At 39.3% G+C, this 13414-nt stretch overlaps 1 protein-coding gene across 1 annotated transcript in view; it reads right to left on the reverse strand.

Annotated features, from left to right (window-relative positions):
- Window positions 1-13414, reverse strand: part of PEPD (peptidase D) — a 150823-nt gene that overhangs the window by 62192 nt on the left and 75217 nt on the right. Inside the window, exon 10 of the mRNA XM_054269377.1 lies at window positions 2633-2701. Within this exon, the coding sequence (XP_054125352.1) occupies window positions 2633-2701 (69 nt within the window). The remainder of the gene's footprint in view (window positions 1-2632; window positions 2702-13414) is intronic.

A 13414-nucleotide genomic window follows, 5' to 3' on the forward strand; every position in this document is an offset into this window, starting at 1 on the left:
AAAAGTTGTGCTGAAGTTAAAGAAAGAAAAGCTGATTCAATACTATCCTAACCTGGTCCAAAAAGCTTCACTTATGGCAACCCTTCAGATAGAAGAAGACATTTCACTGCACAGTGTTATTCCTGATGGCTGATAGCACCTGATGAGAGACATCAGTCAAGGAGATCTGAACCTGATTCTAAGATGAGAGAGCAATGAGCAGCAGCTGCTGGTGGCTTCTGTGGTGGTTCCAGAAATACCAATGCCTCCACCACCACCTGACTCCAGCTGGAACCTCTGCTCCCAATGGATGCCACCCACCCCAGCATCACCAGGACATGGGAATGGATTACCTTTGCTTTCCCATTTGTAAAAATGGTTCCTTGGTATCCTAAGACACTGCAGTGAATAATTCATTAGCATCTGGAAGCAGCACTTTGTAGATGAGTGCCAAAAATATCCAAGTATGCTTAACAAATGTTCCTATTCTCCTTCCATGACACTCAGTGAGGTCTGCACTCCAAACCACTCCCCAGCTGGCAGCTTTTGAAATATCACTGACTTCAGGACTGATCTCAAAAGGTAACACCCTGTCACACTCATCAATGTGTGTTACCATTCTCATAGTAACAGTCAACACATTGAGCACTTCTGGTCACACCAAATATTCATTTAGCATCTCCTCAAGAATGTAACACTGCACAGGACAGCAATAACTAAATGCACCCATCACATGACAAGTGGTTTATTTCTGTACTGAAATATTGTATTGAATACTCCTGATTTTCAGCTTAATCAGCATATTAAAAAAAAAACGAATAACAAACTTGTTTTTTATTTAAAAGGATTATTCTTTTCTATGGAAAATATTATCAGGCCTGTAATCTAAAAAGGAAAGATCCTGTCAAAATATGCCCATTTTAAATGTGTTCAGGAAAATATAAAATTCAACATGAATAGAATAAAATATTCAAAAATCCTAATTGCAAAAGTTATTTTTAGCTGTAAATATAGTTAAGTGAAATATTTACAATGCATGACATTCTCACAGTATTAAAAAATGTCTATTATTTTTGCCATTATTATGTTAATTGAATTCATTCATTTCTTAGGAGCTAGCTTAAAACTGTTAATATTATTCATTCTTACTTCATCACTCATAGGCAGAACATAGAATACAAAGACCTTAGTCTGTAAATTGCTATGTCATGTAACTATTTTTCTTAAAATCAGGTTTGTCTGCACTTCTAGTGGTAGGATACAATGGCAGATGGTAACAAAAAAATGTTTGGATATGGCATTCCAAGGACTGCCCTTCTCTGTGATTTAAATCCTCAAAAAGCTCACAGGCAGCTCTAGTTCCACCCCCATACCCTGCAGAGCAGGACAGGACACCGAGGAGCTCCTGTCTGTACTCAATTCTGAGCTGCTGTTGGAGCTTTTCTCCTCCTGGGGGTAATGCAGGTCCTGGGTTTGCAGTCCCACAGTTCACAAGGAGCCACTACACAAACATTGACTGGGCGTTTCTGTAGGTTTAACAAAATTGTTTGACCACCAGCACCCAAAGCAGATCCTGCAGCAGGTTCTGATCCACCCTAAGTGAATGTGAAGTCTGCATGGCTGTGAAAAATCACACCATCACTGTCTGTGACAAAAGCTTAGAGATGGAGCTTGATTTCACTGGGATGTTAATTCTCAAGTTATACAGTGGTACTTAAACCAGGAAACTTTTCAGACAATTTAGATACACAATTTGCCATAAAACTGCTCATGCTCCTGCTGCAATTTTGCATATAAATTGGAAAACTGCATTTACAAATAAGCAATTGAGTAAACTGCAGAAAGAAGTGAAGGTGCTAATTGTTCTTATTACCTTCAAAGCAATATAGAATTATTGTCATTAACATAAAAATTATCTTTTGTAAGTATATGTGACTTCAGTGAAGAGAAAATGTTTCTGAGTAGCAGCAGAACAAGTGGAACATATATACCAACATATATGGCTCATTTCACTGTCATACAACTCTGATTAGATTAATTCCACTAAGTAAGATTAATCTCTGCATGAAGCACACAGCTGTTCTTCAGCATGTGTCCCACACTGTTCTCCTGTGCATTTCTACAACTGCAGGGATAACTTTTCTACTACTTTCCCAAATGCAGTAACCTTCAACACTAGCTGTTCAGCAAGAAGCAGAGAGAGCAAAAAATTCCAAATTCCAAAAACATTAGTTCAATTGCATCCTAATCTTTGAGACAAAGAATTTTGAAGATGATAAGAAATATACTTAAGGTGTATTTCAAATAAAGTATTTTTTGAGCAACAGAGAATAGCTGTAAAGCCCCTCTCCATGGTGCTATTTAATAAAAAAGCCAAGTGCAGCACAGGGGTGAGCATAAACATGATCCTGGCAGCAGCAGGAGCAGCCATTGGGGAACCTCTGGGGTGCAGCAAACTCTATTACCACGTCAGTCTTCAGGAGACACAGGTAAGCACCTACCTCTCTTTGTCTTTTCCAGTGAGAAAACAGGTCAGAACTCACTCTGGTGGCATTTGCAAACACATGATAGGCCTAAAAGGACCAATTTTACAAATATGCAGGGGGAAGCTGACTATAAAGCCTGCACAGTTCAGTGTAAATCATCCTCTTACCTGCCACAGATGCAAGTGTAGGAGGTGTGGCGCATGCCCCCTCGAGCGTAGCAGTAGTGCTGGAACAGGCTGCAAAGAAACAAAGGTGCCAATTATTGATTTCTGCAAAACCACCCCAAGACAGGTAGAAAAACAAGTTCTGCTTGAGTACAGCTGTGTTGGTGGAAATCCCCAATCTCTGCCTATTTCTGCTCAGCTGAGCACTCCACCTGCCCCCCATGCACAGCTGAGCAGCCCTGCAGAGCTGCAGGTGAGTTCCACAGAGCCACAGAGCAACTCTGCAGCAGGGGAGAGGGGCTCCAGTGCAGCTCAGTGACCTCAAATGGCAACTGCTTTCCTCACAGCTCCACACCAAAAGGAAAATTACTGCTGGCAAGAGGCTTCATCTGACCACAGAACAGGATGGTAACAGGTAAAATTCTCAAGTTAGCCAAACTCTCCAAAGTGAATTTGAGAAAATCACTGCATTGCTGCATTTCAGGCACACAGTCACATCCATGACCACCTTTCCAATCCTGCTGCCCTCGATCTATGTCATGTGGATTCAGGAAAAGTGAAGTCCAACCAGCCCTTCACAGAGGAAGGAGTTTGCCAGGCTGGTCAAAGGTCTTCAAAATAATTTCAGCAGAAGTCCTCTCCATTTACCACCTCACAGACACCTTCTGCTGGAAGCTGAATTAAATATTCCCTAACCCTGATTTGCATCTGCCTGTGCTGTTCACCCTCCTCTCCAGACCAGCCAGCAGAGCTCTCCCCTCACATAAACCAGGTCCTTTCTGCATCACAGGCTGGGCTGGAATGAACACTGTCATGTTCTCTTGTCTGGGGCACAACAGACACAGAGAAAACCTAAGACTTACTCAGTTTCAGATTGTGGTACCTAAATACCTCTATGATCTTTCCCTGTCCAAACATGGGGAAAAAAATGAACACAAACTCAATCCCAAGAGCAAGAAGATCATGGGATAAGATAAGGCCAAGTCTCCTGCAGCCTATAAAGGACAGTACAAATCAACAGCATTGTTTGATTTTGTGTGTGCTTGGGATAGGGAAGGGCAGGGAGAGCAGCCTGTGGAACTCCTCTTTCACTGCCATCCTGCTGGAGGAGCTGTTTGGCCTTAAAAAGCATTACAATATTTTCATCTGCACTGTCAAAGTGCCCTTCAGATGAGGGCAGATTTGCCCAAAGCACAATTAATATAGGATTAGGTGCTTTACGAGCTAAGCACATATCATGGATCCTTTTATTCTTTTTGAAATATGCTCTAGTTACAATCCAATTCCCTGTAATACTGAATGAATTCCAAAACCTCATTTCTTGTAATACTGAAATAATTTCATTAACATAGAATGATAATGGTGCTATTCAAAAATAGAGATGTTGTGATTTTGTCCTTCTCCAGCAGTGAGCCACAGAACACAATTCAAATTCAAAAGACATTAAAGATATTACATGCTTGTAAATCTAAACTGGATTTTAAAATTACACAAAATGACAGTCTTTAAAGAGAAACAAAATAAAACATATAAATTAACACATATGAAAAAAGAAAAGCCTCCATTTAGAGACTCAGTAGAGGGACACACTGTTTACAAGATCTCTTTTCTGTTCAAAATACTGTGGTGGTTTACAAGGTAGAAAACACTAAGATTGTTTTGGCCCATAAATGAATGATGGCAATGAGCAGGTGAAATGCCAGAGAAGCTAAGGAGAAACTCTGACATGGTGAGAACCCAGCAAAGATATCACTAAATATTGAAGTAAAGGGAGAAACGACCATCCTGGTAATGCATCGAACTCCGATTTATTGATCAATCAATCACCTTACATAACAGTGTTAATGAAATTCATGCATATTCTGTAATCCAGGTTTATGATAGGCTAACAGAGAAAGCTCTAACCACTCCTTTTGTTTTAGAATATCTACAATTGTTTATCAAAAACAAAACCAGTGTTCTCAAAGCTTTCACATCTGTTCCCAGGGTGTCATCTTTTCCCAGAGACGGTGTTCTGCTTGTTATGGGAAGACAGTCTGAGAACTTTATTGTTTATAAAGAGAGTCTAATTGTTTATAGAAATCAGAAGGCTGAGAACTGCTTTACTTTTCCCTTATACTTTTCTCTCAATTGTATGTCTCATGGCCTTTTCTTCAAGTCATTCTCCGACAACTAAACTGAGCTGATAAAATGTATCACCTAAACTGTCACTTTTTCTGACACAGATATCCTTTCACAGAAATGGACATCTCATATGGAAACATTCGCTTGCAGGAAAGCTTTACTCTCTAAGACAAGACACTGTCTCGAAGACAAAACATTTTGCATGATAATTCTACTTTTATATATGTATAGTTACATTTTAGGAAGCAACTTTTAGAGTATTTTATTGACCCTTCACCTTAAATGACTGGATAAACTACGTCCTCTAGACAGCAACTTCCAGTAACCTTATAAAGAACTTAAAAATGAAATGTAAAAATGAAATATAAAGGCCTTACACATCTTTCCATCATCAGTGATGCAGGATAGCAAGGTTTATTTTTCCTTATGACAACTGATCACATATTCATAGTTGCAATTAATATGAAACTGTGCAGCCAGTAATGGCGGTACCTCTTGCAGTACTCCCTGACTAGCAGTAAAAAGCAATAAATAAATTAAGACATGCATTGTGTAATCCAGCTGTTGCCTGAACTTTGTTTCTGTTTTCATCAGACATCATAGACTTCCTTTTAAGACTAAGAAAGAAGGGGCCATCTGTGTGATTGAGCTGATGATGGCACAACTTTGCCAGGTGATGATTTTCCTGCTAGTAAAACTATTCACATCACTTTTCTGAATTTACTTTTTCAGGGTATGACTTCATGCAATTGGAAAAGAAACCCCAAAATTTTCCACCAGAGACAGCCAATATCCTTGTATGATATAGCACAGATATGTCACAGACAATTTTATGAAAAAGCCTTTCCTTAGGATTTTTCCTCCTGAGAAGCTGGGAGGCCTCAGGAACAAAATGTAAACATTGATTATCTGCTGCTGTGGAATGCAACAGGTGCATCTGTGATTGGTCTCATGTGGCTGTTTCTAATTAATGGCCAATCACAGTCAGCTGGCTCAGACAGAGAGCTGAGCCACAAACCTTTGTTATCATTCTTTCTGTTTCTATTCTTAGCCAGCCTTCTGATGAAATCCTTTCTTCTATTCTTTTAGTATAGTTTTAATATAATATATATGATAAAATAATAAATCAGCCTCCTGAAACCTGGAGTCAGATCCTCATCTCTTCCCTCATCCAAAACCCCCTGTGAACGCCGTCACACAGATAAGTGACAAAGAAGATGACAAAGGCTGGCTTTTCAAAGCTAGAAAGAATATATGCAGAATTAGAGAAGTACCAGGACTTTGAAGGTGAAGTCCCAGCCCCACTGAAGTTAATGCAGATTCTGAACTTGATTTCATCACACCAAGATTTCACTGTCTGCGCTCTGCAAGAATCCTCATCCATAAGAGCAACATGAAAGTACAGAGTCTGAAATAGTTGGATGGAATATAATTTAATCTGGCATTCTGCATCCATTGCAAATATTGCATCCTGAGCTTCTCCTGGTGTTTCTGATTGGAGGATTGGTGTGTTCAGTCAGTTTTATGCTGGTGCTGGATGCTGGTGTATCACCTCCCATGGAAGGATGGCCTCAGTGGTGTACACAGACCAGCCATTGGAGCATTGTCACCTGTCACCTGTAAATGCAGACAGCTTTGCTAGAGCTGGCATGGGCTGTGCATGGCTTTGGTTTGTTGCTGTTGCTGTGTAGGAGAACATCCTGGGTTTGGTGGTATTTTTTTTTTGCCAAAAACTGACAATATGCAGAGAGTTAAGGCAGTTTTAAAAATTCACTGTTTTTTCCATCAATTAAAAAAAACCCCAAGTATTAGTCACCATCAACTCAAGTAAATATGACATGAGTGAATTTCTCCTCCTTGCAAACTTGCTGAGGCACAAGATAATGTTAACCCCACTGCTCTGCTGAGACTCAACTGTCTCACTGACTGTGCTGACTGGAGAGAAGAAAACTCCCCTTTCAGAAATAATGGGTTATTCACCAGTAGAAATAACAGAACAAGTATCTACTGGCTGTGTTTCAGATCCTATGGAGTACTGCATACAGCCAAACAAATCTCCAGAATGCTTAAAGAGCCTCAACTTCAAACCAGCCTAAAAAGCCATTAAAGTGAAACCTTCTATGAACACTGTTTTTGATAATTTGACAAATTATCAAAATCACTTTGACAATGATGTTTGTGTTTTATGGTCATCTTTGGTCCAGCTTCTACTGCTAATGCACACTGACAATTACAATCATCTGTGTGCTATGAATGGAAATTACATGAACTAAGGTAGTTTAATGTTAACAGTTGTCCTAATTTAAGTGAATTTACAGAATAAAGACACATAAAGCAGGAGGAAGAGAACTATCTGTATTGATTGCTCCCATATTTTGCTTATTTTCAGTTCTTTCTCATACTAGAAAAGAACACATCTATGCACACTCAGCAGCATTATTTTTATTTCCAAAAGAAGTACATAAATAATCTCTAATTTAATTTCTTATCATCAGCTCTTCTTGAGTTATAAGAAATATAACTCAAATGTCAATTTTTAATAAAGCTGTATAAAAAAGCAACATTGGCATTTCTCAGCTATTCACTCCTGAAACCAAGACACTTCTAGATCAAAAAGGTTCAAATTTTAAATAAAAATCCAATTGAGCATTTTGACCTGTATCTTGCAAAACCAGTAAGAAATGCAATTACAGAAATCATGATAAACATGGAGAAAAGAGAGACACAGAAGGAACTAAAAGAAGCAAGAATATCTGAGCAAAAAATATTGAAATCCTTGCCAAGTTTCTGTAACACTGCCCAACAGATTCCTCAGTGACCTTGTGATGGTCCCACACCCCCAGTAACTGCAGCCAGGTGCAGAATGAGACATGCACATCACTTGGGACTGGAGGGACAATTACTCATCCCAAGGTTTCTGACAAGAGAGAAAAAAGCCCTGAATAATCCTGTTCATGACTGCCAGGTACTGCATCTAGAACATTTGTGGATAATGGTAATAGAACCCAAATTTAGGTTGTGGATCAGAGGGATTTGCTGTCAGGTTGCCCTGTGAAGAGTACAAGTACAGAAGATCAAGGACACCTGTAGGTCAGTATCTCATTGTGGGGTTTATATTGAAAACAGATATTTGAGAAAGTTGCCTCCTAATAAACAGAAGCCTTTGTATGCTTCAAAAATAGTATTGATTGAACATAGCCCTTGAAATGCAAGCAGGAAGGTTTGAATATAAACTGGAAACCACAGTAACTTAAGGGAGTTCTGGACAGAACTTGGAGGATTTTCTGTAGTTCCTTCTTTTATTTTTATGACTACAATTAGAAGATGTAGGTGAGTATCTATCAGTTACCTATGCACTAAATTGCTTTTGAATTTCAACTAGAATGTGCCATTATGTTTTTGTATGAAGTAAATATGAAGCATAGCCATGATACAACCTAAAATACAAAGCCTTTCTAAAGCATTCACCAAAGGCTAAATATTCCAAAGCTGATCTCTCCAGTTATACCAGGATTGAGACCATTATTTTGATCACTTAGGCACATAAAAATCTCCACATAAGAAATCTATAAAACCCAAACCCCACAAAATTGCTGAGCCACGGTAAATATAATTTACAAATGATTAGTAAAGCATTTATATTAACATCAAGCTAGACTGAAAGATGCTCAGAGGAAAGAAGACAAGGTGTCAGTAACATCCCATCAGTGAATACAGGAACAAGGTAAGCTGTGCTTCCTTTAATCCCACACTACACACAGTGAGGCTCTTAAAAACAGAGCATTTTTCTTTGTTAACCTACTTACTCTGCTAATGTAATTTATTTTCCATGGGCAACTAGATGCTTAAAGGCTTAGCCTATCTAATCCTATTTTCATTTAGTTCACAACAGCACACAGCAGTACTGCAAAACATCTCTGAGGTTGTTTTAATACAAAAACAACAACAACAACAAAAAGTCAGTACTTCATTGCAAAAGGGTAAAATAGAGTGGAGAAATCTAGGAGGAATAATCCAACTTACTATTAATGAACAAACAATGGATTAGTAACTTGCAGCCAAACAAGAAAAATAGCACAATGAGCAGATGAGCAAAGTTATTCTTCACCGTGGAGACAATACACTTAATGATTTCTGCCTGGAAATTGTTTAGAACAGAACTTGCAGATCCATGAACAACAGGAAATAAAACCACTTGTGTGCATTGACTTCTTAAACTAACTGGTTACATTTCTCCTAATGAAAATTTTAGATTAAAATCCCTGGCTGGGTTATTTTGCATGCTCAGAGAGGAGAGCTGCTGAAGCTTGCTATCAACCAGAGATACTGACAGGAGCTACACTTTGAAGCATCTCAATTTACAATTGTCCTAATTTGTATCATGCACAAGCAGAAATAATATATGATTTTTTAAAAATGTTGATCCCTCTGAATTATAACAGCTAGATTCTGTTCTCATTTTTGCTGTGTTTTCTTTAAATAAGTAATTTTTCTTTATGTGCAGCAAATGCTACATAATAGTAGAACCTTAAAAGTGACCAATGTTGTCCGAGTTCAGCAGGGACAGAAGAACTGTAACCTTGGCAAGCAGGTATAACAGAGGAAACTGGCAGTACCTTAAAGTAAATACAGTAAGAACATTTCTGAAGTAAGGGAGAGCTGTGTGGAAGCAGCACAGAAGTAAGTGGGTTCACCTCTATAATAAATAATTCATATTGGGATTTCTAAGTGTGTTACTTCTCTGTACTGAAATGGACCACAAGCCAGAGCTCAGGGCAGAACAGAGGGTAAGATTACCCTAAAATGCAGATATATTTTAAGATACAAAACAACACAGATCAGAAGGAATACCATTCCTTCAGGAAGCCAAATCCATCAAGGTAAAGCCATTAATACTGCCTGGAAACCAGAGACATACGAAACAGAAAGTCCATAAATAATACAGAACTCAGCACTGTCACATATGTCATATATGATTTGCAATGATTGAAGGTAATTGATAATATCAGTTCAAGAACAGAGAGTTTAGGTGAGGAGTAATTAGCATTTTAATTGCATAATTGGGAATTATAAATTACCTGTCTTATGTAAAGAATAACTGAAGAGCTTATATAACATGAGCTGATAATTCATCTTTTTGTCTAAGCTAAATGGGTTGGAGAATTTAAAGAATCAGGAACTGCATTTTCCTCACACACAGAGACATTTCCTTTTTGTTTTTTAATTTCATAGCTCTTCCTTTTATCTATTCCACATGAAGAAAATTTTCCCCCATCGATTTGCAAATCTAGAACTTCTGAATGATTTTTGAGTCAGAGAACATGACTTCTGATACTGCAGCAGTTGAAGATTTCCTGTGGAGCAATCTCCCCTTCTCCCTTCCAGACAGAGTGATGTTTTTTCTAAGAGGACTGTTGGAGTTCAGTCCAATTTTTTTTCTTTTTCCAGTATGAGGAAAGGACAAGAGCTTTCAAAGATGTGATTTTAAAGAAGTGCATATGGACACTCTCACTTGATTTGCCTTTCATCTGATTCTACACTGGTGCCACATCTCTTTGACTCTGAAAACTCATCAAGTTATGCTTTTCCACAGGAGTTCAGTTAAGCCATTTCATTATCAGTGTTCAAATGCAAACAATGATTATGTAAGCCTGTAACCTCCTACTCAGCTGCTGCTTTTGCAGAAGATTGGCAAGACAACGGAATGGGTACCCTAGAGATAGGGCAGTTACCAAGAATGCTCTGTAAATACCACTTTTCAATAAGTCAATCTTCAAATTAACACCTAAGAAGCCTTTAAAAATGTCTTCAGGTATGATTGTCAAATTACTATTTTCCTGAAACTCTTTTAACTCTACTCAGAAAATTCACCTATTATTTGTCAGACGTGTTTGATTCATCCGTACAAAACCCAGTTCATTGTGGACTCAAATATTATGACTATTACACTACTGAAATCTTTAACTATCAATCCTGTTGAAATACAGTTAATATTCATACTTCATAGTAATTTCATAATAATTGAGATGATTAAGATATTCATAAGAACAAGGTTTAATGTCAACTCTGACAGACTTGTAAGTCAAGGTTTACCTCCTCTGGTTTTTGGCAGGCAGAGGCTCAGAGCAGGAGGTGTGAGCTCTGCTGGTTTCTGCAGAGCTGTCAGCCCAGCACAGGGGCTGCTACAGGGACACAGGTGAGGATTCCCTCTCCATCCAGGCAGGAACCCATCAGGTGATGGACAGAAAAAGCCTGCCTAGTCTGGGACATGGCCACTGTCAGGATCTCTGGCTGCTCAGAGTGACCCCAAGAAAAGTTGGAAAGTCTCTTTTCCCAGCCCAGCACTTGAAGAAGCAGTCAGGGCTCTTCATTTCTCAGTCTCAAGGTTGTTCATTGTTCCTTATCTATAAAATTCTTTCTCCTGCCCTGCCCAGGTCCATCCAGCAGGACAGTTCCAGGCACTCTGCCTGCCCCCAGGGCAGTGTTATGTCTTTGTACTGAAAACTAGGTGTGCAATGTTTACAATTACTGTCCAATACCTATCACCTATGTTAGACAGTGAGCTTCTACTCTAAACCAATCTGTAAGTGCCACCATCACAGCAGAAGATGGAGGCCAAGAAGAAGAAGGAGAAAGGCTGGACACACCCAGATCCCTCCATCTTGCCTCCTGAACCCCCATTCCAGAAACCCCAAAATCTACTTTTCCACCCCGTGATAACTTCACTATTATTCCACCTAAACTGTTGTGGCTTGCAGATCTTCATCTAAGGTTGGTAATTTGCTCCATGGGTCATAACCAAACATAACCCACAGGTGTTGTGGGCTCTGTGCCAGGGTCTCTGAGCCCCCTGGCAGGGTCCTGGCCATCCTGGACAGCCAGAGGGATGCTCTGGGTTCCCACAGGCCATGGCTGGAATTCCAGCTGTGATCAGAGCAGCCCAGGGGATGGAACCCAGGGGATGTGAATGAGCTCCTGCTGCCTGTCCAGCAGGGAAAAGGTCACCTCTCTGCTCTGCACTGGCAGGTTCAGCACTGGCACCAGGAGCACAGGACAAGGTGGGAGCTGCTCCTGTGCCATGCTAAGCCCACACTGCCCGTGCTCCTCGCTGCTCCTGCCTCTGCCAGCCTGGCTGTACAAAGCAGAGAGCTCCTCTGCTCTGCTCCTCTGTGTGACAGTGTTCACAGAGGTCCCAGGATGAGGGAAGAGATGAGGATCTGACTCCATGTTTCAGAAGGCTGATTTATTATTTTATGATATATATTACATTAAAACTATACTAAAAGAATAGAAGGAAGGATTTCATCAGAAGGCTAGCTAACAATAGAAAAGGAATGATAACAAAGGTTTGTGTCTGACCGAGACAGTCTGAGCCAGCTGGCTGTGATTGGCCATTAATTAGAAACAACCACATGAGACCAATCCCAGATGCACCTGTTGCATTCCACAGCAGCAGATAATCAATGTTTACCTTTTGTTCCTGAGGCCTCCCAGCTTCTCAGGAGAAAAAATCCTTAGGAAAAGGAATTTTCAGAAAATATCATGGCTACACCTCTGCAGCAAGGAGGAGCTACAAACCCTTCAACAGGATTTGTTTTCATCCATTCTCCAGAGCAGAAGTATTTTTCAAATAGTTTTCAGTCCTTAATAAATACATAAATGGAAAATGGATCCCAGTGCTGCACTGCAAGGCAATGATCATTAAAAAGAGTCTCTGGTTTAATTCTTCCCCAATTCCAAAGACCCCTTGGAATCACACCCGTTACTAACAAGGCAGAACAAAGTTCTGCACTGGCCTACATTTCATATTTAATTTAATATTAAGGAAAGAGATGGCACAGATCTTTCTGAGACTCATTGCTCCATTTCCAGCTCTAATAATTCTAGATCACAACTGGCATATTTTAAATTAAATTTTTTGTACTTTAAACCTATTTATCAACAGCTAATTAACGAGGTCTAAATCCTTTGATGACAGAATGATTAAACTGCATTTTAGCTAATCCATCTTTAATTAAAATGCTGCCAGCAAACCATTTCTGGATGTGTAAAAAAGACACATTTATAGATGCTCTCTCTTTAACTATGCATTATGTAAAGCCAATAATTAGAAGAACTCATGATTTCAATTATATTTTAATTACTGTTACATATAAAACATGCTTTAATAGATGTAATGCAATACATTTTCTTTCTTTACAACCCACTAATCATTCCTATTGGGGTGACAACCAAATAAAAGGAAGTTTAATACATGTGACAGTACAGGAATCTTTTTCTAGCTTTGAGCCAATTCTCTCTCCATTTCTTCTTTGCAGCAGAAAGGTACTTAATTATCTCCAAATCTAAAGCACAAATGAATCCCTATAAATCCCTGTTAAAGCTCTAAAAGGAGATTAGCAGTAACTGACCATAATAAAGAGAAATGCTTTATCCTTATTATTGCACCAGCATGTCTTCAGGTTTCTCCAGCTCAAAGAAGGAGGCTACTAAAAGCCTGCTCGTTAGGGAAGGTGACAATTAACCAATTTTCCTATTTAATTCCTTCCTAATTTTAGGAAACAACAAGAGCCAAGACAGGCTTTAGCTGCAGGAGGAGCCATCAATTTTCATTTCTTTAGGGCATCCCCTTGTCTCCATCTGGGAGGGGAGGGTGGAAGG

This window comes from Melozone crissalis, unplaced genomic scaffold, assembly GCF_028551555.1.
Source record: "Melozone crissalis strain CALT ecotype California unplaced genomic scaffold, PUWL_Pcris_2 ptg000007l_1, whole genome shotgun sequence".
Taxonomy (NCBI): domain Eukaryota; kingdom Metazoa; phylum Chordata; class Aves; order Passeriformes; family Passerellidae; genus Melozone; species Melozone crissalis.